Consider the following 25,441-nt stretch of genomic DNA (forward strand, 5'->3'; position numbering starts at 1 on the left):
GAACTACAGCACTGCCCACTGTGAGACCCCTGTCTTGCTGCGGACTCACTTAAAGTAAGCAGCAATTTCTTGGTGTCTGATCGCAAATCGCATCAAGTTATAAATATACTAAAATGGACTCCTCTGAGGAGAACTATATAGAGGAACCTATTATCGAAAGTGTGGAAGAAGGAGAAGATCCTGAATACCATGCTGAGGACCTGGAGGAAGGAGAAGCGAACGGTGAGCTGGATGGCTCAGATAGCGACGAGTCTGAGTACTATAGCGCAGAAGAACAGCAGGGTGAATTGCAGGATGCAGAGATGGAGGAACAACCACCTGCCAATGATGGAGTGATAGCTGAATTTAACACCCAGTGTGATGGAGAACATCTAGGTATAGATTACCAATACCGTTTTAGAAAGCTGATCCATCCGGCAGATGAAGAGGAGTATTTAATGCTGACCATAGAGGATGATAAGGCTGAAATCTCCATGTTTGGTGGCACAATTTACCATCATAGGAACCGGTATAAAGGATGGCAGAGAATGCAGATGGAATACGCATCAGTGTGGACCCACCATGAGAGGCAGCAAAGTGACAGCACCGACTTAGGAGAACCCATAGGTGACCTGGGGGAAGACAACAGCAACATCGCCAATGGCAGCCTGGTTACAGAGAGCGAGTACAAGCAGGAGGAGACCATGGAAACGGCTGAGGACAGAGTAAAAGCGCTAAAGCAGCGTAAAAAGCACTTTAAAGATGAAATAAAACAGAAAAAGGCTGAATTGAAACAACTGAAGCAGCAGAAGGATGATATCACCGAGAGGCTCAGGGAGGAGACATCGCACTTTGGGTGGCGCCGCATATTCGGAAGAATAAGAACATCGATAATCAATTTGTTTCGCAGACGTAATAGGGTCGTCGTACCTGTTGCATAATGTCACCAACACCCAGCGCTACCTGAAAAATCATTGCCTCCAGCTCCCAGCGCTGTCACAAACATCCAGCACGGCCTACACCACTCATCTCTTTCACTAGTGCTGTCAGTAACACCCAGTGCTGCCTGGAAAACCATCATACTCCCAGCGCTGTCACCATCACCCTGTGCTGCCTGGAAAACCATCATACTCCCAGCGCTGTCACCATCACCCAGCGCTGCCTGGAAAACCATCATATTCCAGCTCCCAGCGCTGTCACCAACACCCAGCGTTGCCTGGAAAACCATCATACTCCCAACGCTGTCACCATCACCCAGCGCTGCCTCGAAAACCATCATATTCCAGCTCCCAGCGCTGTCACCAACACCCAGTGCTGCCTGCAACACTCATCTGTGTCTCGCTCCCAGCGCTGTCACCAACACCCAGCGCTGCCTGGAAAACCATCATACTCCCAGCGCTGTCACCATCACCCAGTGCTGCCTGGAAAACCATCATATTCCAGCTCCCAGCGCTGTCACCAACACCCAGCGCTGCCTGCAACACTCATCTGTGTCTCGCTCCCAGCGCTGTCACCAACACCCAGCGCTGCCTGGAAAACCATCATACTCCAGCTTCCAGCGCTGTCACCAACACCCAGTGCTGCCTGGAAAACCATCATACTCCAGCTCCCAGCGCTGTCACCAACACCCATTGCTGCCTGGAAAACCATCATACTCCCAGCGCTGTCACCATCACCCAGTGCTGCCTGGAAAACCATCATACTCCAGCTCCCAGCGCTGTCACCAACACCCAGTGCTGCCTGGAAAACCATCATACTCCCAGCGCTGTCACCAACACCCAGCGCTGCCTGGAAAACCATCATATTCCAGCTCCCAGCGCTGTCACCAACACCCAGTGCTGCCTGGAAAACCATCATACTCCCAGCGCTGTCACCAACACCCAGCGCTGCCTGGAAAACCATCATACTCCAGCTCCCAGCGCTGTCACCAACACCCAGTGCTGCCTGGAAAACCATCATACTCCAGCTCCCAGCGCTGTCACCATCACCCAGTGCTGCCTGGAAAACCATCATACTCCAGCTCCCAGCGCTGTCACCAACACCCAGTGCTGCCTGGAAAACCATCATACTCCAGCTCCCAGCGCTGTCACCAACACCCAGTGCTGCCTGGAAAACCATCATACTCCCAACGCTGTCACCATCACCAAGCGCTGCCTCGAACACCATCATATTCCAGCTCCCAGTGCTGTCACCATCACCCAGCGCTGCCTGATGTTTGCAGTCACCCAATTTCATGTAAATAAATTAAAATGTATAATAAATCAAACTATACCAGTGAATTGTTTTCAATACAAATCTATAATGATATCATACATAAGCATTTCCATTATATGTTGTTTTTGAATGTGACAATATAAGCTCAGGTTAGAACACAGCTGTCAGACCAGGAAAGGTCCCCAAATCGTATACGTAATATGCAAATTCATAGATTTGCTGATTACAAGAAGGAGGCACTTATGGCATATAAAATTGAGATTTCACAGTCACAAACAGTCGCTCTCTTGCTTCTTGCATAGTATATTAATAGACAAATGTATACTATATAATTTTATAATCAATACAGGTGGGATATACAGTACTGGTTTTGGTTGAATATCTACCTTACGCTGGATGGTTCTGAACGATAATTGTCCGTTAGTGTGAAAATGCTAAAAAAGAAAAGAAAAGAACAATAATTTTCCCCCAACTTGTTTGTTATATCAAACATGTTTGGTGTAACCAACCCAACCAGCCAATTCTTGTTCCAATGTAGGTGGAAAGCTGGAAACTTTTCCACCAACTGAGTGATTTTCAGCACAGAAGTCGGCGCTTGTCTAACTTTGGTATTTTACTATATTACAGAAATGTTTCTGGCTCTATAATGATTTGGATAATCAGGGGCTCCGATAGGAGGGATGGTTTCAATACACCAGGACTGTCCTGGGGCCCGTGCTGCCCCTATGTTGGGTACACACTATATGATGTATCGTACGATGTATAGTTCCACGCAAATCGGAACAATATATCCTACACACCGTATAGTGCGTATACCCGATCCGTCATTCATCACATCGTCCCATCTACTGTTGTGTTCGGCAGATGGAGATTATGCAATGAACGACGCGGTGCTGATACACGCAGCACGTAACGCCACATCGCGTCGTCATACACCGGATTGTGCAGCATGTACGGCGCACACGATGTATCATTACATCGCATCGCACAGTCGCCCCATCGTATGGTGTATTCTCGGCTATAGAGGTGCAGTTACTCCCCCAAGTTGCCGTGGCCACTCCCCAGCTAGCACTTTGCCAGGGCTCAGCTAACAACATAATCACGGCTTGACAACATCCCCTACATGTAACATGCCCTATGTCCTTGTAGATGAGGAATTTCAGGTCTACACATTTTCTGATGTTCCTGGTGTCGTCTTGTAGTCTATCTACATTTCTATTCTATTTTAATCTTATGAATATATTTCGTAATGCAAATCCCAGACATCCAACCTCACTGGAGCTATTTTTAGATGTGCATGTTACAAAAGGATAACCAGCACTGAGGCTTTAGGGATAACCAGCACTGAGGCTTTGGTGATAACCAGCACTGAGGCTTTCAGGGATAACCAGCACTGAGGCTTTAGGGATAACCAGCACTGAGGCTTTTAGGGATAACCAGCGCTGAGGCTTTTAGGGATAACCAGCACTGAGGCTTTTAGGGATAACCAGCACTGAGGCTCTTAGGGATAACCAGCACTGAGGCTTTTAGGGATAACCAGCACTGAGGCTTTAGGGATAACCAGCACTGGGCTTTGGCAGCCTGGGAAACCATAAAGGGGTGTCCGCAGTATGGGGATGAGTCCATGATTCAGGAATGGACGCTAATGCCAGCGCTGTTGCCATTTTGTACGCAGCAGCTTTGCAAAAATCTGGAAATGTCACAAGCGCCGGGATTTGTATTGAGACGTCTACCTGCGGCTCCGCAAATCAAAGTGACTGCTTACGCAGCATCTGTCAATCAGATCGGTTGACTATCTGACTTCTGAGTAACCATATGGTCGCGCAGAATTGCCGCCAGAACTGAGACACCTGACCCATTTTTTTACTGGATACGGGATTGCGGTCACAGACACGCCCCAAAAACTGTTGCAACACCCCTGCGGTTTAGTCGCTGCCAGACACCCCCCACCCCCTATTAGAGCCCACAATCAGTCGGTGCCTGTCGTTCACTTTGCAAATTAATCCTCGCCGCGAGCGGCGATAATCGCTCGTCTGTGGACACACACCGGTATTGCGGCCATCTGAGTAAATAATAAAATGCATTTCCTGATCAGGAGTCTTCACCAGTAATAACTTTATTTCTTTGCTTACCATGGTGAGTGTTCTGTTACCTTGTGGACTGATAGGACATATTTGTAGCATAGTTGTGTAAACTTCTTTTGTCATTTTATGGATATGGGTCAGTTGGGAAAAGGAAAGTGCCGGCTGTATACATTACCATTAAGAATAAATACTTTAGCTCCAAAGGAGTAATAAACAATCTAAGCTATTGTAATAGATAAAATGACCGGAAAACCATATACACCTCTTGGGCCTGTTTCTGATTCGGAGGCAAAGCAGCTGCAAGCGCGGACCGCCGCGTCAGCCAATGGTACTAACTGTATGCTAATGCGAGCAGTCCTGCGGCTCTTTGCCTATATCCGCACCCAGCACTGTTCATCCATATGCAGCGGCCATCGTCATCATCCGTATCGGGACTTACACCTACTCCATGCTGAGTGCAAAAGATCTGTCAGGCACCTTAGACTAGCACGGACGTCTGGCTACACACTCGCATTCGCAAGGTGACCGCCCAGTAAGGTGGCGCATTTGCAGTCTGCTGATCGCGAGAAGCATCTGCAGCCAGAGCTGCGTCTGACTGACAATCAGGCCCCTTATATGTGCGTGTATTGGTCATATAGGGCTGGATGTACTAAGGGCAGAAATGCAGTAAAACACCCGGAAATACAGTTTTTGGGGGGTTTACCGCATTTCTTTATGTTTCTTTAGTTGGTATTAACCAATAAAATTGTTTGGGCTTCTAATCAGGCTTCTTATCCCCCTGAGAGGGATCCAATTGGATCCCTCCCAGCTCCCCCCGCAGCACGCACGTCCTTATGCGCAGAAGCACGACAGAGGAACTTATGGGTCATAAAACCGGAAGTCCTTCTAGCGCAAAGGACAGCACTTACCGGGTGAGCTGTCCTTTGTTTTTTTCCATGTACATACCAGCAATATTAACCCCGCTATGTACCTGATAATGGGCGGTATGTACAGCATCACCGATATAATGCTATGTCCAGAATAACTAGTATTCTCGCTCATCAGTTACATGACCTCAGTGATTTGCAATGAACGACGCGGTGCTGATACACGCAGCATGTAACGCCACATCGCGTCATCATACATCGGATTGTGCAGCATGTACTGCGCAAACTATGTATCATTACATCGCATCACAAAGTCGCTGGGTCGCCCCATCGTATGGTGTGTACTCGGCTACAGAGGTGCAGTTGCTCCCCCAAGTTGTCGTGGCCACTCCCCAGCTAGCACTCTGCCAGTGGTTCAGCTAACGACATAATCACGGCTTGACACGACCGGCGATATTATCGCCGGTATGTACCTGAGAATGGGCGGAATGTACGGCATTGGCGATGCTTAGTACATCCCACCCAGAATAACTAGGATCCTCGCTCATCAGTTACATGACTTCAGTGATTGCAATAAGGTCGGTCTCTTCAAAGGAAAATGAGGAACCGAAAAGATAAGTCACATAGAACAGCTTACAGTGTCCGAAATATCCGGTCTGCATTAGTTCATCTGAGGATCCTTATATACTGTATACAGGAGACGTTCTAAATATCAAAACTAGTGGCTGACTTATACCACAGGTAATCACAGACGCAGCAAGACGGGGTACTTTAGGGCTACTTTTTGAGGCAGGATATTTTAGATGTCTTCAAGTAATTGCCGCGCAGTTGTGGACGCATTTTCAGATGCACCTTTTATGATTCATCATACTCGCCTACTCTTCCGGAAGGTCCTGGAGACTCCCAATTTTTGTGGATAGTCCCCCGGACCCCTGAAAAAGTGGATGGGATCTTCCGCCTCTATCCCACTTCCTAGTGAAGTGGTCAGGATGGCGGGAATAATACCGGGGATCTTGGGTTCATAGGGAGAGGGGCAGGGCCAATATTAAGCAAAGCTAGAAGAATTGCGTTATTTTAGCTTCGCCATCTCCCCACGGAGCCGTGATTCGCTGCATTTTATTGCAGCGGAGCCTAATAACATGGAGTGTCACGGGCTTCTTCTGGAGAGGAGAAAAACAAAGTGTGCAGGTATGGAATTCATACTACTTCCTGTGACTGGAGGGCTTGTGGAAGGGTGATGAGTATATGGCCACTTCTGGCTGCCTGATCTGACCTATGCAGCTAAAAGAACATAGGGCCTGATTCAGAGCTGAACGCTCTGACCAGAGCGCTCGCTCTGAATCAGGGCCCTCCTACCTGTTTTTGGAGCGTCCTCATGGACGCTCGCATAGCTGTGGGTTACCACCCACAGCTATAGCGAGCGTCCATGATGATGGTCAAGACCATTGCGACCATCGGGCTTGCGACGAGACCCTGCGGTAGGGTCTCGCTGCCGCAAGCCCAGGAGTGATTTTGGCTCTATCAGAGCCAAAATCACTCCCATTGACATCATTACTGATGTCAGTGGGGCCGGACTCAGACGGTAGGAGTTCCCATGGGAACACCTCCGTCTGGCAGCCACGCCCACCAAAGGGCTTTGCCTCCCGGCACTCTGCTTGGCCAGGACACTGAAAGACAGGAGCGTGCAGTGAGGCCACGCCCCATGAGATATGGCCATGCCCCCTTTGAGCGAGTCCAAGTCCTTTTGCGGGCACAGCCCCAGAGCGTCTCTGCTTTGGGGTCGGTAGTTGCAGAGATACACTTGCGGAGGAAATTGTCCCCAACATTGCAGACCTGAACACAGCAATCCTGGGTCATGCCCACAAGAGATGAGAGAAATCTTCCCCCGGGGTCTGAAATTAAGCAGTAAAGTCCTGAGAACTGCCCACCACTCCTCATCTTCTAGTGAACCCACATATGTCTCCCATTTACTCAGTAGATACGATTGAATAAAGGAAATTTAATTTGTAGGGCCTAATGTAGTCATCATTTTTTGGAGAGTCGATCAAGACAGGAGGGCCACCTGAAAATTGGGCAGTCAAAGCATGTTTAAGATGTAAATATAGGCCAAAATACTGATTTGGAATACAAAATTCTGACCAAACATGCTCAGATGATCACCATATCTTGCCCTATGGAAACCACTCCCCACCTACTCCCAAGCTTGTAAGGGAGCAAGTTCAGCCACATCCATAGAGGAAAATCTGGGTCCAGTCCCTCAGTTACTAGAATCAGATTAACCAGTTACCAAATCTGTACTGCCTGTGTCAGGAATCAGGATAGGGAGTCCTAATCCAGTTTCGCTACAGAATGAATCCTCTAATTTACTTGATTCTACCACACATCCTCCAAAAGGTCAGATAGGAAAGGGTCCCGGTGCTGTCAGTAGCCCCAGATATTCCAAGATTGTCAGGATACGTGAACATTCTCATCTCAGATTGTAAGTAGGTATCTCATGGCATCTTCCTCAATGGAGGGACCTGGTAATTTATTTTATGGACCGTTTCACTATCGGGGTTTAGCGTGACTGGCTGTAATGGTGTGGCTGATAAAGCTGTTATCCTGAAGGATGAGGTGTTCCCTTAGAGGTACACGCGGTCTTGGCCACGGCTGTGTATTTTGTGGGGGTGCTCGTATTTATAATAGTATCACTTTTTGATTCTGCTGCCTTTAGCTCCCTATTCTTCTTTTTGATATTTGCCCCGCATTAGTCCTCTCTCTGTCAGAGGAACATTGGAAAGCTGAAGATGGATTAAATCTCACCGTGTGTTCTAGTAATTTTGTCTCTCATTCATCTGTTTAAAGCAGGGCTGTCACCAGGTCCTATAATGTTATTTTCTATCTCACACATAGGCCCTTATTCAATTAGCCACGAAAAGTTGAGCTGCGATGTTTTCCCCGCCTTACGCCTGTTTTTAGGTGATACTTTTTTTTCTTTGCGCTCATCTCCGTATTCAGTTCCAAAAGACGTAAAAATAATCAAACAGGCGAAAACAGCAGAAAGCGAAACTGGCGAAAAGTAGCTAAGATTTTGGGGAAATCAGTCTGTACCCCAGAAAAAGCTGCACTAACCCTAGAAATCAATATAGAGGTGTAAGAATATCCCTAATAAAGGTATTTTGTGTTCTTAAAGTGTCAGAATTGTCCGTTATATGCAGAAGTGCTGGAAAATGATAGAAAGCAATTTCTTTTGGAAAAAATAAGTACCAAGGTTAAATTTGGGGTACATGAAAATGGGTACTAGCATATTTATAGGGATCTAAAGTGAAGATTTTAAAAAAATATTAAAAATACACCTGCAGCAGCCTCGTGCAATCCCCAAAACACCTGTCCCATCCATATAGCCCCCCAAAGTACCAGGCCCCCCACTTTTTACCCATTTTCCCACAACTTTACTTTTTCACCCCAAAAATGACGGTGTTCTCAAAAAAAAAAGATCAAAGCCCCACATTTGCACCCAAAATATAGATTTTGCACTTCCAATTTGCCTGCCTATACATGGTGTAAACTTTTCTCCTGTTGCATTTCTGCTCACCCGAAAACTCTGGGAATTGAATATGGAGATACTTTGAAAACAGACGAAAAGTGCAAATCGGAGAAAACTTTTCTCCAAGCGGAGAATACAGCCCTTAGTTTTCTTATTTCCTATGGAGAGAGTATAATATTGATATGCATTCTTTGGTGCTATGCCAGCTCGGGTGTGAGCTTCTTACTCAGAAGGTGAGTTGGGTTGTCGGACTACACAATGCTTGCGTCTGGGCTGGATCCTGTAATTAAACAAAAACTACCATTGTATTGCCAGGTGGCAGATGGTCTTTAATTATTAGCATGCAATACCTAATACAGCCTGCAGATGGTGATGTATGACTTCTTTTCAACCATTGTATAGAGACTGCAAAACACTATAGGTCAGAGGTTCCCAAACTGGGTGCTGCGGCACCCTGGGGAGCAGTTGGGCACTTACAGGGATGCCATGGGTTGGTGGTCCAGGAACACATCAAATTATTTATGGTCAGTGTGATGGGTAAAACCAGTGATAGTGGCTGCCAATCCAAAAATGTGTGGACAAACAGAAGCATAACCCTATCCACCACCACTTAGCTGACCCTAAAGGCGCACATCCACTTGCCGATTTCTATGAGCGATTTAATGATATCGTTGTGGTTCAATCGCTCATGAATCGGGCACATTAATATCGGAAACAACCAGCGATGCGCGCTCCCAATGGTCATTTCCGACATCAATCATCGCCCGAACATGCTGGTCAACCTGACTATAACGTCAGGTTGAGCATGGTAGGGGATGATTGATGAGCCTGTACTGAACGACTGATCGGTCAGTGTAGGCACAGCACAGACTGTGAAACGGCTGCACGATCACAATGTCGTATTCGTGCAATCATTTCCAAGTCTGCTAGTGGATGTTCACCTTAAGGATGGCGGCTTAGCACAATGTACTTTGTCATTTCTGAATGAGAAACGTTTGGCCTCGGGGTGCTAGGAGCTAAATGCTGATACTCTAGGACGCCGTGATTCAGGAGAGTTTGGGCAGCACTGTGTTAGGATGTGCTGCATAAGACATGATCCAACAGAGAGAGGGACAGTGAGTGTGAGGTAACTTGTTGGGGGATGTACAGTATTATGTAGTGATCAGTTATACAGCTGCTATTTCTATGGCTACAGTAGCAGAGGTTTGATCAGCCAGTCTCAGGTGTTTCAGCAATTTCCATCATTACCATAATGCAGAGGTTATTGAACTATACGAGTCAGTGGGACCAGTGTTTCAGTGTTTGTTTTATGAATAAAATTCTGCTTTTTAATCATAAAGAAAAGATAAGAGGTTTCATTGCTGCTATATTGTTGTTGTTTTTTTTTCAACAATATAAACTTTATTAACAAATATAAACAGGGACAGGTTGTCAGTATTATGTCAAAATGGTGTTTGTTACAGAACTGAACTAAGGGGCTGATTCAGAGCCGGACGCTCTGACAGAGCGCTCGCTCTGAATCAGGGCCGGTCTTTTTTTTTTTTTTTTAGAACGGCCTCCTGGCCGCTCGCATAGCTGTGGGTGACCACCCACAGCTATAGCGAGCGGCCAGGAAGATGGACGCGATGGTCAAGACCATCGCGACCATTGGGCTTGCGACTAGACCCTTGTGGTAGGGTCTCGTTGTCGCAAGCCCCAGAGAGATTTTGCCTCAAACTCGTGATGTCAGTGGGGCCACCCCCAAACAGTAGGCGTTCACATGGGAACGCCTCCGTTTGGGCAAACCCCTCCCCCAGCCCGCCCACCAAAGGTGGCGTGCTGTCACTCAACATCGACAACGCGCCTCCTTTGGAGCGAGACCTGGAGCGACAGTTTGCCCGTCGCTATCTGGGTCTCGCGCATGCGCACGACGGAGCCGGCTCCGTCGTGCACATGCGCTCTGGGCCACCATCGACCTGGTTGCGAGCGCTTGCGACCGGGTCTGAATCAGGCCCTAAGTTACTGCCCACTGTGAGACCCCTGTCTTGCTGCGAACTCACTTACAGTAATGGAGCATACACACGGTCAGATTTGTCAGATTTGTCAGATGAACGATTGAACGATTTGAACGATTTTACCAAAGTTTTCAACGATTTGAACGATTGAACGATTTTTGACTGCATTAAAATGAATGGAATCGTCCAAGTCTGACTGCAAACCCATCAGATGTCAGATATCGTTATCTGACAAACGGGAACGCGCATCGTTGATCGTCCATCGTTCAGGCATGTCAGATATGAACGATTTTCCTTCAGATATGAACGACTGAACGATTTTTAAATCGTTATCGTTCATATCTGAAGGAAAAATCTGATCGTGTGTATGCACCATAAGCGGCAATTTCTTGGTGTCTGATCGCAAATCGCATCGTTATAATTATACTAAAATGGATTCCTCTGAGGAGAACTATATAGAGGAACCTATTAATGAGAGTGTGGAAGAAGGAGAAGATCCTGAATACCATACTGAGGCCCTGGAGGAGGGAGAAGCGAACGGTGAGCTGTATGGCTCAGATAGCGACGAGTCTGAGTACTATAGCGCAGAAGAACAGCAGGGTGAATTGCAGGATGCAGAGATGGAGGAACAACCACCTGCCAATGATGGAGTGATAGCTGAATTTAACACCCAATGTGATGGAGAACATCTAGGTATAGATTACCAATACCGTCTTAGACAGCTGACAGATCCGGCAGATGAAGAGGAGTATTTAATGCTGACCACAGAGGATGATAGAGCTGAAATCTCCATGTTTGGTGGCACAATTTACCATCATAGGAACCGGTATAAAGGATGGCAGAGAATGCAGATGGAATACGCATCAGTGTGTACCCACCATGAGAGGCAGCCAAGTGACAGCACCGACTTAGGAGAACCCATAGGTGACCTGGGGGAAGACAACAGCAACATCGCCAATGGCAGCCTGGTTACAGAGAGCGAGTACAAGCAGGAGGAGACCATGGAAACGGCTGAGGACAGAGTGAAAGCGCTAAAGCAGCGTAAAAAGCTCTTAAAAGATTAAATTAAACTGAAAAAAGCTGAATTGAAACAACTGCAGCAGCAGAAGGATGACATCACCGAGAGGCTCAGGGAGGAGACATCGCGCTTTGGGTGGCGCCGCATATACGGAAGAATAAGAACATCAGTGAGAAATTTGTTTCGCAGGCGTAACAGAGTCATCGTTCCTGTTGCATAGTGTCGCCAACACCCAGCGCTAACACCAACACCCAGCGCTGCCTGGAAAACCATCATACTCCAGCTCCCAGCGCTGTCACGAAGACCCAGCGCTGCCTGATGTTTGCAGTCACCCAATTTCATGTAAATAAATAAAAATGTTTAGTAAATCAAGCTATATCAGTGATTTTTTTTCAATACAAATCTATAATCATATCATACATAAGCATTTCCATTATATATTGTTATTGAATGTGACAATATAACCTCAGGTTAGAACACAGCTGTCAGACCAGGAAAGGTCCCCAAATCGTATACGTAATATGCAAATTCATAGATTTGCTGATTCCAAGAAGGAGGCACTTATGCCAAATAGAATTGAGTTTTAACAGTCACAAACAGTCGCTCTCTTGCTTCTTGCATAGTATATTAATAGACAAATGTATACTATATAATTTTACCATCAATATTGCTGGGATATACAGTACTGGTTTTGGTTGAATATCTACCTTACACTGGATGGTTCTGAACGATAATTGTCCGTTTTGTGCGAAAATGCGGAAAAAAAGGCGGAAAACGGTTGTTCCAACTTGTTTGTTATATCAAATATGTTTGGTGTAACCAACCCAACCAGCCAATTCTTGTTCCAATGTAGGTGGAAAGCTGGAAACTTTTCCACCAACTGAGCGATTTTCAGCACAGAAGTCGGCGCTTGTCTAACTTTGGTATTTTACTATATTACAGAAATGTTTCTGGCTCTATAATGATTTGGATAATCATAGGCTCCAATAGGAGGGCTGGTTTCAATACACCAGGACTGTCCTGGGGCCCGTGCTGCCCCTATGTTGGGTACACACTATATGATGTATCGTACGATGTATAGTTCCACGTAGATCGGAACAATATATCCTACACACCGTATAGTGCGAATGCCCGATCCGTCATTCATCACATCGTCCCATCTGCTGTTGTGCGTGGCAGATGGAGATTATGCGATGAACGACGCGGTGCTGATACACGCAGCATGTAACGCCACATCGCGTCATCAAACACCGCATTGTGCAGCATGTACGGCGCACGTGATGTATCATTACATCGCATCCAGACCTCTTTCAACAGATGGTGGAAACAAGTCAATCAGATGTGGGCATTATGCCATCCGGTTTGAACCACAAAGGCGTAGTACTTCGGACCAAGGATTATCTGGTTTCCCTCACCGATGGAGCCATGGAATTAATCCCTAGATTTTAAGCTCCTAGGAGCAGGGTCCTCCTCCCCAATGTCTCACAGCCTTCTTCTCTAGCACTTGTATGAAAGCCTTCACCTTCAGGGCTGTATTGTGTATGGAGAATTGTGTTGCTAATTGTTACTTATGTTCTGTTTATATTTTGGTTACTGTATTGTAATGTAATGTTCTGTGTACCCTTTACTGTATGTACGGCGCTGCCGACCACTTGTGGCGCCCTATAAATAAAATGTAATAATTAATCATCCCATTATTTTCATTGTGTTTCTTTTAAACTTATTTTTTGCATGCAAGAACATGTATAATTCATACAAAGAAAATAATACTAAAAAAAGAAGAAAAATAAGAGCATAAAAAAAGAGTAATGAAAGAACAAAACAGTAAATCAACACACACAGTCCTTTTTTACAAACCTGAATTTGCCAGTGATTATAAATGCAGAGTATATCAGACAGGAGCAGGATGGCATAATGCCAGTCACGGGTACAAGAAGAGCCTCAAATAAGGGTCAGAAACCAACTGATCTTATCTAGCTAATAGCGGTATTGGGGTTCTGAAGAGTCGTGACAGAAGCCTATGGGGACAGGCCACTGAGACCATATCCGATCATATTTATTGATAGCATTTCTTCTCATATATATACGTATTTCTCTAATGGTAGCATTAACCAGGGAGGCCCACTGGGTAAAATGTACACCCACAAGGAACGCATACTTTGACCAGTATTAATTATTAATGACATATTGCTTGGTGTATTTATCAAGAAATTCCTTATCCAAAATGGCCAGCAGGTATTCCTTTTGGGGTCAGTAGTTGCAGAGAGACTTTTGTGGAGGAAATTGTCCCCAACATCGCCCACCAGAACACATCAATCCTGGGACATGCTCAGAGGAGATGCCAGAAAATACCCCCCGGGGTCTGAAACGGAGCAGTGGAGTCCTGAGAACAGCCCCCAACTCCTCATCGTCTAGTGAACCCACATCTGTTTCCCGGTTACTCAGTATATATTCTTAAATAAAGGAAATTCAATTTGCTAGGGCCTAATGTAGTCGTAATTTTTTTTTTTTTAAGTTGATCTAGACCTTCTCATCTCAGATTGTAAGTAGGTATCTCATGGCATCTTCCTCAATGGAAGGACCTGGTATCTTATGGACCGTTTCATTATCAGGGTTTAGCGTGACTGGCTGTAATGGTGTGGCTGATAAAGCCGTTATCCTGAAGGATGAGGTGTTCCCTTATAGGTACACGCGGTCTTGGCCACGGCTGTGTATTTTGTGGGGGTGCTCGTATTTATAATAGTATAATTTTTTTATTCTGCTGCCTTTAGCTCCCTATTCCTCTTTTTGATATTTGCCCCGCATTAGCCCTCTTTCTGTCAGAGGAACATTGGAAAGCTGAAGATGGATTAAATGTCACCGTGTGTTCTAGTAATTTCGTCACCAGGTCCTAATGTTATTTTCTGTCTCGCACATAGTCTTCTTATTTCCTCTGGAGAGATTATAATATTGATATGCATTGGTGTGAGCTTCTTACTCAGGTGAGTTGGGTTGTCAGACTACACAATGCTTGCTCCTGGGCTGGATCCTGCAATTAAACAAAAACTACCATTGTATTGCCAGATGGCAGATAGTCCTTAATTATTAGAATGCAATACCTAATACAGCCAGCAGATGGTGATGTATGACTTCTTTTTAACCATTGTATAGAGACTGCAAAACAGTGTAGGCCAGTGGTCCCAAACTGGGTGCCGTGGCACCCTGGGGAGCAGTTGGGCACTTGCAGGTGTGCCATGGGTTGGTGGTCCAGAACCACATCAAATTATTTATGGTTAGTGTGATAGGTAAACCAGCGATAGTGGCTGCCAATCATAAAATGTATGGACAAACAGAAGCACCACCCTGTCCACCATCACATAGCTGACCCTAAGGATGGCAGCTCAGTACATTGGCCCCCATTTACTAACGAGTTTTATCATAAAAATGAGTGATAAATGTCACTGTGTATGATAAATGGTGCTCCAGCCAATCAGCTCCCAACTGTCACTTTCTAACAGTTGACAGTTGGGAGCTGATTGGCTGGAGCGCCATTTATAATACACAGTGACATTTATAACTCTTTTTGGTGATAAAACTTGTTGGTAAATGAGTGCCAATGTACTTTGGGCCTGATTCAGAGCCGGACGCTCAGACCAGAGCGCTCGCTCTGAATCAGGGCCCTCCTACCTAAAATTGGAGCGGCCTCCTGGCCGCTCGCATAGCTGTGGGTGACCACCCACAGCTTATGCGAGCGGCCATAAAGATGGGCTTGCGACGAGACCCTTGCGGTAGGGTCTCGCTGCCCCAAGCCCAGTTGTGCTTTTGGCTCTATCAGAGCCGAAAGCACTCCCACTGACATCACTAGTGATGTCAGTGGGGCCGGCCCCAGACGGTAGGCGTTCCCAGGCAGCAACGCCCCCTCCACACCCACCAAAGGGGGCGTGCTGTCACTCACCATCGACAGCACGCCCCCTTTGGTGCGAGACCCATAGCGACGGCTGGCCGTCGCTATGCGGGTCTCGCGCATACGCACGACGGTACTCCCTCCATCGTGCGTATGCGCACTAGGGCACCATAAACCTGCTTGCGAGCGCTCAGCGCTTGCGAGCGGGTCTGAATCAGGCCCTTTGTCTTTTCTGAATGTCTCAATGAGAAACGTTTGGCCTCGGGGTGCCATGAGCTGAATGCTGATACTCTAGGGCGCCGTGATTCAGGAGAGTTTGGGCAGCACTGTACATTAGACATGATCCAACAGAGAGAGGGACAGTGAGTATGAGGTAACTTGCTGGGGGATGTACAGTATTATGTAGTGATCAGTTATACAGCTGCTATTTCTATGGCTACAGTAGCAGATGTTTGCTCAGCCAGTCTCAGGTGTTTCAGCAATTTCCATCATTTCCATAATGCAGAGGTTATTGTACTATACATGAGAGTCAGTGGGACCAGTGTTTCAGTGTTTTGGGAGTTTTTTTATGAATAAAATTCAACTTTTTATTGATAAAGATAAAATAAGAGGTTTAATTGCTGCTATAGTGTTGTTGTTTTTTTACAACAATACAAACTTTATTAACAAATACAAACAGGGACAGGTTGTCAGTATTATGTCATAATGGCGTTTGTTACAGAAGTGAACTACAGCCCTGCCCACTGTGAGACCCCTGTCTTGCTGCGGGCTCACTTTATAGTAAGCAGCAATTTCTTGGTGTCTGATCGCAATCGCATCAAGTTATAATTATACTAAAATGGATTCCACTGAAGAGAACTATATAGAGGAACCTATTAATGAGAGTGTGGAAGAAGGAGAAGATCCTGAATACCATACTGAGGACCTGGAGGAAGGAGAAGCTTATGGTGAGATGTATGGCTCTGATAGTGATGTTGATTACCATAGCGTGGAAGAACAGCAGAGTGAATTGGAGGATGCAGAGGAACAACAACCTGCCAATGATGGAGTGATAGCGGAGTTTAAGACCCAATGTGATGGAGAACATCTAGGTATAGATTACGAGTACTGTCTGACACAGCTGACAGATCCGGCAGATGAAGAGGAGTATCTAATGGTGACCATAGAGAATGATAGAGCTGAAATCTCCATGTTTGGTGGCACAATTTACCAGGAATGGAACAAATATAAAGGATGGCACAGAATGCAGATGGAATATTCATCGATATGGACCCACCATGACAGGCAGCAAAGTGACAGCGCTGACTTAGGAGATCCCATAGGTGACCTGGGGGAAGAGCACAGCAACATCGCCAATGGCAGCCTGGTTACAGAGCGCGAGTGCAAGCAGGAGGAGACCATGGAAACGTCTGAGGACAGAGTGAAAGCGCTAAAGCAGCGTAAAAAAGACCTAAAAGCTGAAATAAAGCAGAAAAAAGCTGAATTGAAACAACTGCAGCAGGAGAAGGATGACATCACCGAGAGGCTCAGGGAGGAGACATCGCGCTTTGGGTGGCGCCGCATATATATGGAAGAATAAGAACATCGGTGATAAATTTGTTTCGCACACGTAATAGGGTCATCGTTCCTGTTGCATAGTGTCACCAGCTCCAGCGCTACCTGCAAAGGTCATCTGTCTCCATCTATCAGCGCTATCACCAACACCCAGCGCTGCCTGCACCACTCATCTCTGCCTTCAGCCCTCAGTGCTGTTACCAACACCAGCTGCCTGCAAAAGTCATCTGTCACCATCTCCCAGCGCTGTCATCAACACCCAGCGCTGCCTGGAAAACCATCATGCTCCCAGCGCTGTCACCAACACCCAGCGCTGCTTGGAAAACCATCGGTCTCCATCTCCCAGCGCTGTCACCAACACCCAGTGCTGCCTGGAAAACCATCATACGACAGCTCCCAGAGCTGTCGCCAACACCCAGCACTGCTTAGAAAACCATCATACGCCAGCTCCAAGCGCTATCGCCAACACCCAGCGCTGCCTGGAAAACCATCATACTCCCAGCGCTGTCACCATCACCCAGCGCTGCCTGGAAAACCATCCTACTCCAGCTCCCAGCGCTGTCACCAACACCCAGCGCTGTCTGGAAAACCATCATATTCCAGCTCCCAGCGCTGTCACCATCACCCAGCGCTGCCTGCAACACTCATCTGTGTCTCGCTTCCAGTGCTGTCACCAACACCCAGTGCTGCCTGGAAAACCATCATACTCCCAGCTCCCAGCGCTGTCACCAACACCCAGCGCTGCCTGGAAAACCATCATATTCCAGCTCCCAGTGCTGTCACCAACACCCAGCGCTGCCTGGAAAACCATCATACGCCAGCTCCCAGCGCTGCCTGGAAACCATCATACGCCAGCTCCCAGCGCTGTCACCAACACCCAGCGCTGCTTAGAAAACCATCATACGCCAGCTCCAAGCGCTATCGCCAACACCCAGCGCTGCCTGGAAAACCATCATACGCCAGCTCCCAGCGCTGTCGCCAACACCCAGCGCTGCCTGGAAAACCATCATACGCCATCTCCCAGCGCTGTCGCCAACACCCAGCGCTGCCTGGAAAACCATCATACGCCAGCTCCCAGCGCTGTCGCCAACACCCAGCGCTGCCTGGAAAACCATCATACGCCAGCTCCCAGCGCTGCCTGGAAAACCATCATACGCCAGCTCCCAGCGCTGTCGCCAACACCCAGCGCTGCCTGGAAAACCATCTGTCTCCAGCTCCCAGCGCTGCCTGGAAAACCATCATACGCCAGCTCCCAGCGCTGTCGCCAACACCCAGCGCTGCCTAGAAAACCATCTGTCTCCAGCTCCCAGCGCTGTTGCCAACACCCAGCGCTGCCTGGAAAACCATCATACTCCAGCTCCCAGCGTTGTCGCCAACACCCAGCGCTGCCTAGAAAACCATCGTCTCCAGCTCTCAGCGCTGTCACCAACACCCAGCGCTGCCTGGAAAACCATCATACTCCAGCTCCCAGCGCTGTCACCAACACCCAGCGCTGCCTGGAAAACCATCATACGCCAGCTCCCAGCGCTGTCGCCAACACCCAGCGCTGCCTGGAAATCCATCATACGCCAGCTCCCAGCGCTGTCACCAACACCCAGCGCTGCCTGGAAAACCATCATCTCCAGCTCCCAGCACTGTCACCAACACCCAGCGCTGCCTGATTTTATTAAGTCTCTCAATTTCATGTAAATAAATAAAAATGTTTAGTAAATCAAACTAGATCAGTGAATTGTTTTCAATACAAATCTATAATCATATCGTACATAAGCATTTCCATTATATATTGTTATTGAATGTGACAATATAACCTCAGGTTAGAACACAGCTGTCAGACCAGGAAAGGTCTCCAAATCGTATACGTAATATGCAAATGAATAGATTTGCTGATTACAAGAAGGAGGCACTTTATGCCATATAAAATTGAGTTTTAACAGTCAGTCACAAACAGTCGCTCTCTTGTTTCTTGCATAGTATATTTATTAATAGACAAAAGGTATACTGTATAATTTTATAATCAATACAGCTGGGATATACAATACTGGTTTTGGTTGAATATCTACCTTACGCTGGATGGTTCTGAACGATAATTGTCTGTTAGTGTGAAAATGCGTAAAATAAAAAATAAAAAACAATTTTCCCCCAACTTGTTGGTTATATCAAACATGTTTGGTGTAACCAACCCAACCAGCCAATTCTTGTTCCAATGTAGGTGGAAAATCGGAAACTTTTCCACCAACTGAGCGATTTTCAGCACAGAAGTCGGCGCTTGTGTAACTTTGGTATTTTACTATATTACAGAAATGTTTCTGGCTCTATAATGATTTGGATAATCATAGGCTCCAATAGGAGGGGTGGTTTCAATACACCAGGACTGTCCTGGGGCCCGTGCTGCCCCTAAGTTGGGTACACACTATACGATGTATAGTTCCGCGCAATTCGGAACAATATATCATACACATCATATAGTGCGTAAGTCCGATCCGTCATTCATCACATCATCCCATCTGCTGTTGTGCTTGGGAGATGGAGATGATGCAATGAACGACGCGGTTCTGATACACGCAGCATGTAACGCCACATCGCGTCGTCAAACACCGGATTGTACAGCGCACGCGATGTATCATTACATCGCATCTCACCATTGCTGGGTCGCCCCATCGTATGATGTGTACTCGGCTATAGAGGTGCAGTTGCTCCCCCAAGTTGTCGTGGCCACTCCCCGGCAAGCACTTTGACAGTGGCTTCTCTAACGACATAATCACCGCGTGACGTGACCGGCGATATTATCGCCGCTATGTACCCATTAATGGACGAAATGTACAGCATTGGCGATGCTTAGTGCATCTCACCCAGAATAACTAGGATCCTCGTTCATCAGTTACGTGACTTCAGTGATTGCAATAAGGTCGGTCTCTTCATAGGAAAATGAGGAACCCAAAAGATAAGTCACATAGAACAGCTTACCGTGTCTGAAATATCCGGTCTGCATTAGTTCCTAACATACTGTATACAGGAGACGTTCTAAATATCAAAATTAGCGGCTGACTTATCCCACAGGTAATCACAGACGCGGCAAGACGGGCTACTTTCGGGCTACTTTTCGAGGTAATTGTCACACAGTTGTGGATGCATCCTCAGATGCACCTTTTAGGATTCATCATACTCTCCTACTCTTCCGGAAGGTCCTGGAGACTCCCAATTTTTGTGGATAGTCCCCCGGACCCCTGAAAAAGTGGATTGGATCTTCCGCATCTATCCCACTTCCTAGTGAAGTGGTCAGGATGGCGGGAATAATACTGGAGATCTTGGGTTCATAGGGAGATTGCAGGGCCAATATTACGTAATGCTAGAAGAATTGCGTTATTTTAGCTAAGCCACCTCCCCACGGACCCGTGACTCGCTGCATTTTGACGCAGCGGAGCCTAATAACATAAAGCGCCTGGCCCCGCCCCTGGAGTGTCGCGGGCTTGGAGAGGAGAAAAACTACGTGTGCAGGAATGGAATTCATACGTCTTCCTGTGACTGGAGGGCTTGTGGAAGGGTGATGACTATATGGCCACTTCTGGCTGCCTGATCTGACCTATGCAGCTAATAGAACATAGAGTATTATATTACAGCTATATAACATCAAGTTGTGGCTGTCTACTTGCATTGCGTCAGTGCCATTGCCATTTTCATTTCTGCAGGAAAGAATATTGCCTTTTGATTTTTAAAGTGAAAACAACAGATACAAATTTAATTTGTATTTAATTACATTTCAAAATGCAACGTAAGACAATAGTGTGTATAACACTTCATTATATTGTGTACAAATGATGCATTTACTATTACCATTGGCAAGCCTCCTCTGTGCTCTATTCTGTGGTGTAATGGAGCATACACACTGTCAGATGTGTCAGATGAACTACGAACGATTTTTGACTGCATTAAAATGACTGAAATCGTCCAAAACTGACTGCAAACACATCAGATGTCAGATATCGTTATCTGACCATCGGGAACGCGCATCGTTCAGACATGTCAGATTTTCCTTCAGATATGAACGATTGAACGATTTTTTAAATCGTTATCATTCAGATCTGAAGAAAAATCTGACCGTGTGTATGCACCATTAGTGTATACATATATAACGCCTGATATAAGTCTGGCCCAGATGCTGCCGTTTAATCACTAGACACTGCTGCGATTTGCTTGTCTCAGTATATACACACACAGGTATGTTTGTTTTTCTTGTCTGCCTCTGTTCCTACGTAAGTTTGGTGCGCAAGTGCGTCGTCCACTAAATGGGGCCCATAGTGTTTAATTCAAGTTGAAAGAGGGTATGAACAAGCCGGGGCATTCATGTCACCTGACGGTGGTAAACCCCTTTTTTTTCTTTTTTTTTTATGTGACGTATTGCTGAGCTCTTTTCTGTTTGTCTACTGTTTCTATTCAGGTTGGGACTCTGTTAGCGACTGGAAAGACGTTCTTTCTGGCGGCGAGAAGCAACGTGTCGGGATGGCGCGCATGTTTTATCAGAAGTTAGTATTTAACAGTTGCTTTCAATAATGAAATGGAAATACAGGATGGTTCCAGCACTTTCTATGATCTATCCTATGAATTTGTCTGATGGTGTTCTCGATGTATTCAGAGATATGTAAAAAACAGTATGGCAATATCGTATAATACCGTCCAAAAAAAAAGGTTTCTCTGTTAAGAATTATAAACGCACTCACCATTTACCGGTGGGTGGTAGGCGTTGGACACAATTTTCACCGTGGTCCTGCAGTGGTTGCAAAATGCAACGTAAATCTAGTTACCTTTTGGGTCACTCCATAGATGGAGGAAAACACATATGACAAGCTTCCATAGTGCAAATCAGTGAACCCAATACCAGGTCCCTACAGGGTTAAGTAGTATACTCACCTTGAATGGGGTGTGATGGAAGCCTTGGACATTTATATTTTAAAACCGATGTCCGTCGGTTTAATATGGAGTTTGTTGAGCTTTGTGTTGATATTCAAATAAAAAAATAAATTTGCTAACAAAAATCCAGTAATCAAATCATTTATAATTTATTAGTCTATAATGGTGTTATCTAATTACACCAGATGATGATAAAAATAATTTTCATTGTGATTAGAGACATTGAAAAAAAATAATTACAATGAAATTATGCAATTTAGGTAAAAAAAATATATATATATTTAATAAAATAGAATAACAAAAATAAATATTCCAAAAAAGAAAAAAAAATCCATACAGTAGTTCAGAAATGAAAAAGTGGAGAGAACCAATGGGTGGTTAAATAATGAAATGTACAAAAGCAGAAATATACCTAAATATTGTGTAGTTTTGGGAGCTGAAATATACAGTGCAGTAACGTGGAAATGTAATACAAGGATTATATATGAAATAATATTATCATTAATAAATATATATAGAATATAAATAATCTGGGTGCCCTCCAAAAAAGTAATTTATACAGGTTCAGAATGTGGTTTAGCCTCTTTTTTTTTTTTTTAGTCATATGATCGCCTTGAGATTTACATGTATGCATGAACATGGCTCAGTATTGTCTATAAATACAGATGTCTTAAAAGCATCTCATTATACTGCTGGAACCTGCAGCACTATTGCAGAACAATTCCACAATTGAAGACCTTTCATGCGGGGACAACTGCAGCAGTCAGCTGTTGATGGGAAGAGATCTCCGATAAGCCGAGGCCCTCTTGTAACAATCTACAATTTGGTTATCTTTGCAGACCAAAATACGCCCTGCTGGATGAGTGCACGAGTGCTGTAAGCATTGACGTGGAGGGCAAGATCTTCCAAGCTGCAAAGGATGCTGGGATTGCCCTGCTGTCCATCACGCACAGGCCCTCTCTTTGGTAAGAGTCTACGTGTTGTATAAATCAGGGAACCAGGAGCTGGAAGCTGATAACCTATGGATGGGGGATCAGCGAGTCGAAAATTTAAAATCCGGTTTGTGCTTAATGATGTCCCCACAGCCTGTACGGTCTCATTATGCTCTGATCTGTACTCTTCAGGCCAAATGGTCATCAGTGCCTGTCCCCCATAAATATGAATGTTAGATCGGTGGGAGGGGTAGAAACACCCACTCCTCTGTATTAAGCAGGAGGGAGGTTAGTGTACAGCGAAGAGCAGGGTTGGGCCATTACAGCCATCAAGGGTATACAGTCGGGAAGCTGGCGGACCTAATCCCGACGGCCGGCTTCCCGATTGTCACAGCCCGCCAAGGGTCTAAAGACAGGCGTCGATATGCCGACGCCTGTCATTAGACAGTCGCCGGGAGCCCGACATCCCGATCGAAGGTACTCTGAGCGCGGATAGCCGCGGGTTTTAGGTTTAGGGTTCCCGGGGGGGACTTAGGGTTAGGCACCCCCCCGGGAGGTTAGGTTTAAGCTAGGGGAAGGGGGGGTTAGCATAAGGCACTCCCGGGGGGACTTGGGGTTAGGCACCCCCCCCAGGGGACTTGCGTTTAGGCGGCGGGGAAGGGGGGGTTAGGTTTAGGCACTTAGAGGGGGGATTAGGGTTAGGCACTGGGGTGCAATGTTAGGGTTAGGCACCCCTAAGGGGAGGGTTAGGGGGTAGAAATAGGTTAGTCAATACATACCTTAGGACAATCAGGATTTCCTTCTCTGCCGGGATGCCACTGTCGGGGTTCCAACCACCGGGCATGGGTCCGACGGTAAATCATACCGATTCCACATCGAGACCCCAGCAAACTGCGCATATTGTACCTGGGAATTATAATTGTGTTTATTTGAACTCTGCCAATACTATAGGTGAAGTCATCAGTCCTTACTCTATGTATGTAGGGGACATTTATTATTCTTCCCATTATGATTATTATTGTAATATGTCGATTTACAGTGTCCATTAAGGTTTCTATAGTAACATTTAACCAGGACTGACGGAAAATGTGTTTGAACGACAACCGAGACCTGGCCTTGTGCAAAGTCCTTGTCTAGGTGCATAGTTTGGGTTGTCCGCTTTATTGGACAGAGATCCGGCCTCTTGGTACTCAGTAGAGCGGCATCACCCCTGCATTATCGCAAAATTGGGCCATCTTACTGAAATGCAGGCTGGCATTGCGTTTACTGCTGGTGAACACTATACCAAACACCTGCCTCCCTGATGACGGCAATCGCGTCTAATGCTTGAAGACCGCAGCTCAGTATCACGGAATGGGAGTTCAATGCCCGCCATACCCAGCATCTCTACGTAAGAGGGAGACTTAAGGTGCCTACACACAGAACTATATATCGTCACTATATTAATGATACCGTTCAACGATATATCATTTATATATCGTTCGGTGTGTATGCAATGAACGACCAACAATGCTGGACGATAACGATATTGGGCATGCATGCAGGCCATTCTGGATGATATCGTGCATTTTCCATAGGGGTTTGTGATCGTTGGTCCTTCATCGTTGGTGATATCTTTGGTGTGTGCATGAACAATATCGTTAATCCAGCACACCAAGAATTTCAAGGGAGATCATTCAGCAATATCGTTTGCTGAACAGATCGTCCCGTGTGTGCCCAGCATAAGGATTGGGAAATGAGGGATCCTATGTGCAAGATATTTGCCTGTGCCTTAACCCCAAAAATATGGTGTTGGCACCTGTGTAGAAGCTAGACTATGGCATTCCATATTGTACCCCTCTTTGTTGGGGGCATTCGCCTTACCACCCTAGAGAGATTGGGAAATATGGCGCTGCCGTCAGAGCGAAAACTCTGCCACTGATGGCTGAGACTGCTGTCTTGCGTGCTGACATCAGCGCAATATTTCAGAAGGAATGCCGGAAATATGGCGCCACTGGCCAACCGTTGAGACTCTACTCTATGGGCAAGATTAGTGTCACGGAACCGCCATTGATTCAAAGACCTTTGCGCACTTATAGTAGGTGTGCCACGGCCCAGCTCCCTCTCGTGTGTTGGTGGGGAGCTGATTAAAGGGTTAAATAGATTTATTGGTTCTCCTGGAGCTGGGGAATGGGCATAGCTCACTGGACAAATTGCACTTTTTGTACTATGTAGTAACTGGGCAGCACTATAGCTGTTGCAGAGGACGGAGGTGAGGGTGGGCCTGGCGATGCCTATTCATCAACTCGCATGCTCTAAAGATACGGCACATGCGCCGCAAAGCTTTGTTATTGGTAGTAAAATGATTGGAAAAAAAAAATATTGTCAGAGAAGTTCTCTTTAAAGATTTCCAGTGTCAAAAACTGGGATTGTTCTGGGAAAGCTGGGACACATTAGAGCTGTCGGCACGGCCCGTCTCTCGCTCCTAATGAACTCTGGACCGTTTG

At 46.1% G+C, this 25,441-nt stretch overlaps 1 protein-coding gene across 1 annotated transcript in view; it reads left to right on the top strand.

Annotated features, from left to right (window-relative positions):
* Positions 1-25,441, top strand: part of ABCD1 (ATP binding cassette subfamily D member 1) — a 92,173-nt gene that overhangs the window by 60,510 nt on the left and 6,222 nt on the right. Inside the window, exons 8-9 of the mRNA XM_088453377.1 lie at positions 21,554-21,638; positions 22,863-22,988. Of these exons, the coding sequence (XP_088309503.1) occupies positions 21,554-21,638; positions 22,863-22,988 (211 nt within the window). The remainder of the gene's footprint in view (positions 1-21,553; positions 21,639-22,862; positions 22,989-25,441) is intronic.

Source organism: Taudactylus pleione, unplaced genomic scaffold, assembly GCF_031769625.1.
Source record: "Taudactylus pleione unplaced genomic scaffold, aTauple2 ptg000579l, whole genome shotgun sequence".
NCBI lineage: Eukaryota > Metazoa > Chordata > Amphibia > Anura > Myobatrachidae > Taudactylus > Taudactylus pleione.